Here is a 1,796-nt window from a genome sequence, read left to right as displayed (position 1 = left end):
TCAACGTCTACCCCAATACCCGGACCATCAACACCTGGCAAAAAGCGAAAACAGAGTAAAAAAAAAATTAATCTAGACAATTTCGACTTAATCGCTCAGAGAAACTTAGTCAACAATTTTTACACAGTACGAAAAGAAGTCCCAACGCTTAAGAAACTATTAGCCGCAGCCAAAAAGGATTTGAATTTTCCAGGTACGTTTGTCTTTTTTGTATCTTTATTTAGCGAGTGTGTTATAAATACACAAGTTTGTGTGTGTTTATTACCTCTTTTTTGTGGATAGGTAATCATTTTCATTCTTATGACTTCTCTCGTTCTGGGTGGATTGGAACGTCTTTTACTGACTAAAACCCACCTGTGTTCCGTCCGTGCCCATTACGTTCTGGGGTCTCAGAAACTCTTTTGAAGATCGGTTCATTGACGTTTTCTAATTATATCAATATTTTCGGTCATCGAATATTTTTAACTACGAGTAAATGATAAATAAATATAATTTTGATTTTTTTTTCAGGTGAAAAAACTACATTACGGCTTATCTTGAAGAACCAATTGGGGTACAGATTTAAGAAATGCAAGAATGCCCGATTGGTTTTGATTCAAAAGCCCGATATCGCTGCTTGGAGGGCTCGATACCTGCGACGCATGAAAGAAAATAATGAACTCGGAGCGGACAAAAAAATGGTGACGTATTTAGACGAGACGTGGATACATTCCCACTATACAGTTAAAAAATGCTGGCAAAATAGCAGCGATGCTAGTATAAAGAAAAATGCAAATCCCGGTCAACCGGGTGGCGAAAACGGTTTTATCCCTGGGGCCGAGCTACTGTACAAATGCAAAAGTAAGGCGATTACCACGATGAGATGGACACCAAAAATTTTGTCAAGTGGCTCAACGAAAAATTGTTGCCGAACTTGCCTCCAAATGGCATAGTTGTAATTGATAACGCGCCGTACCACTCAACGCAGTCTGAAAAAATTCCATGCCAGTCATCACTGAAAAATGAGATGCAAACCTGGTTAACCAAAAATAATATAAATTTTGATGCGAGAATGACAAAACCAGAATTATACCAAATAATAAAAGTAAATAAACCAGCAAAAAAATATGTGGTAGATGAATTATTGAGATCGCATGGCCACGAAGTCGTACGTCTGCCGCCCTACCACTGTGATCTCAATCCAATTGAATACATTTGGAATTTGGTGAAACAAAGAGTGGCAGACAAAAATATCGACCAGTCAGAAAGACAAATAGAACAATTGACGAGAGAAGCAATTCAATCAATAACTGCTGCAGACTGGAGAAAAGAGGTGAACCATGTTCGGAGACTGGAGGAAGAATATTGGGCTAAAGATCGACTCCAAGAAATGCGTGAAAGAGAATTTGTCATTTCACTTGGAGGTGAAGAAAGCTCGGACAGCGAAACTGAGGAAGACGAAAGTGACAGCTCTATTATGTCTGGCATAGAAGAGTTAGGTGACGATTATTAATTATTATAATAAATAAATGTGTACAACATTCCTTTCTGGTTTTATTTCTCTATCTGTGCCAAATTTCATACAGATCCGTTCATACGTTGTGGCGTGATTGAGCGTTCTTACACACGAACGGCATGATGCCAACGGCAGAGGAACTGCAGCCGTCGACTTCCGTCGAACGAACATCCATCCAAACTTTCTCATTTATTAATAGTAAATGTCATTATCAATATAGAATCTTCGCAATTCGATATTCGCAAAAATAGTAAATACTTAACTAATTCATCAATATCACTAAAGGAGCTAACAATAATGA

General features: G+C 38.1%; 1 protein-coding gene across 1 annotated transcript; it reads left to right on the top strand.

The window, feature by feature from the left end:
* Window positions 1–862: 862 nt before the first annotated feature.
* Window positions 863–1,492, top strand: LOC140745617 (uncharacterized). Its single transcript, XM_073077553.1, has one exon. It carries the CDS (start codon window positions 863–865, stop codon window positions 1,490–1,492), a length of 630 nt encoding a protein of 209 aa, XP_072933654.1.
* The last annotated feature ends 304 nt before the right edge of the window (window positions 1,493–1,796 follow it).

Source organism: Epargyreus clarus, unplaced genomic scaffold (assembly GCF_041222505.1).
Source record: "Epargyreus clarus isolate Ecla_fem2 unplaced genomic scaffold, WU_Ecla_fem_2.2 ptg000010l, whole genome shotgun sequence".
Lineage (NCBI taxonomy): Eukaryota > Metazoa > Arthropoda > Insecta > Lepidoptera > Hesperiidae > Epargyreus > Epargyreus clarus.
Note: the sequence above shows the minus strand (reverse complement) of the source record. Positions and strands in the feature narration are given on the sequence as shown.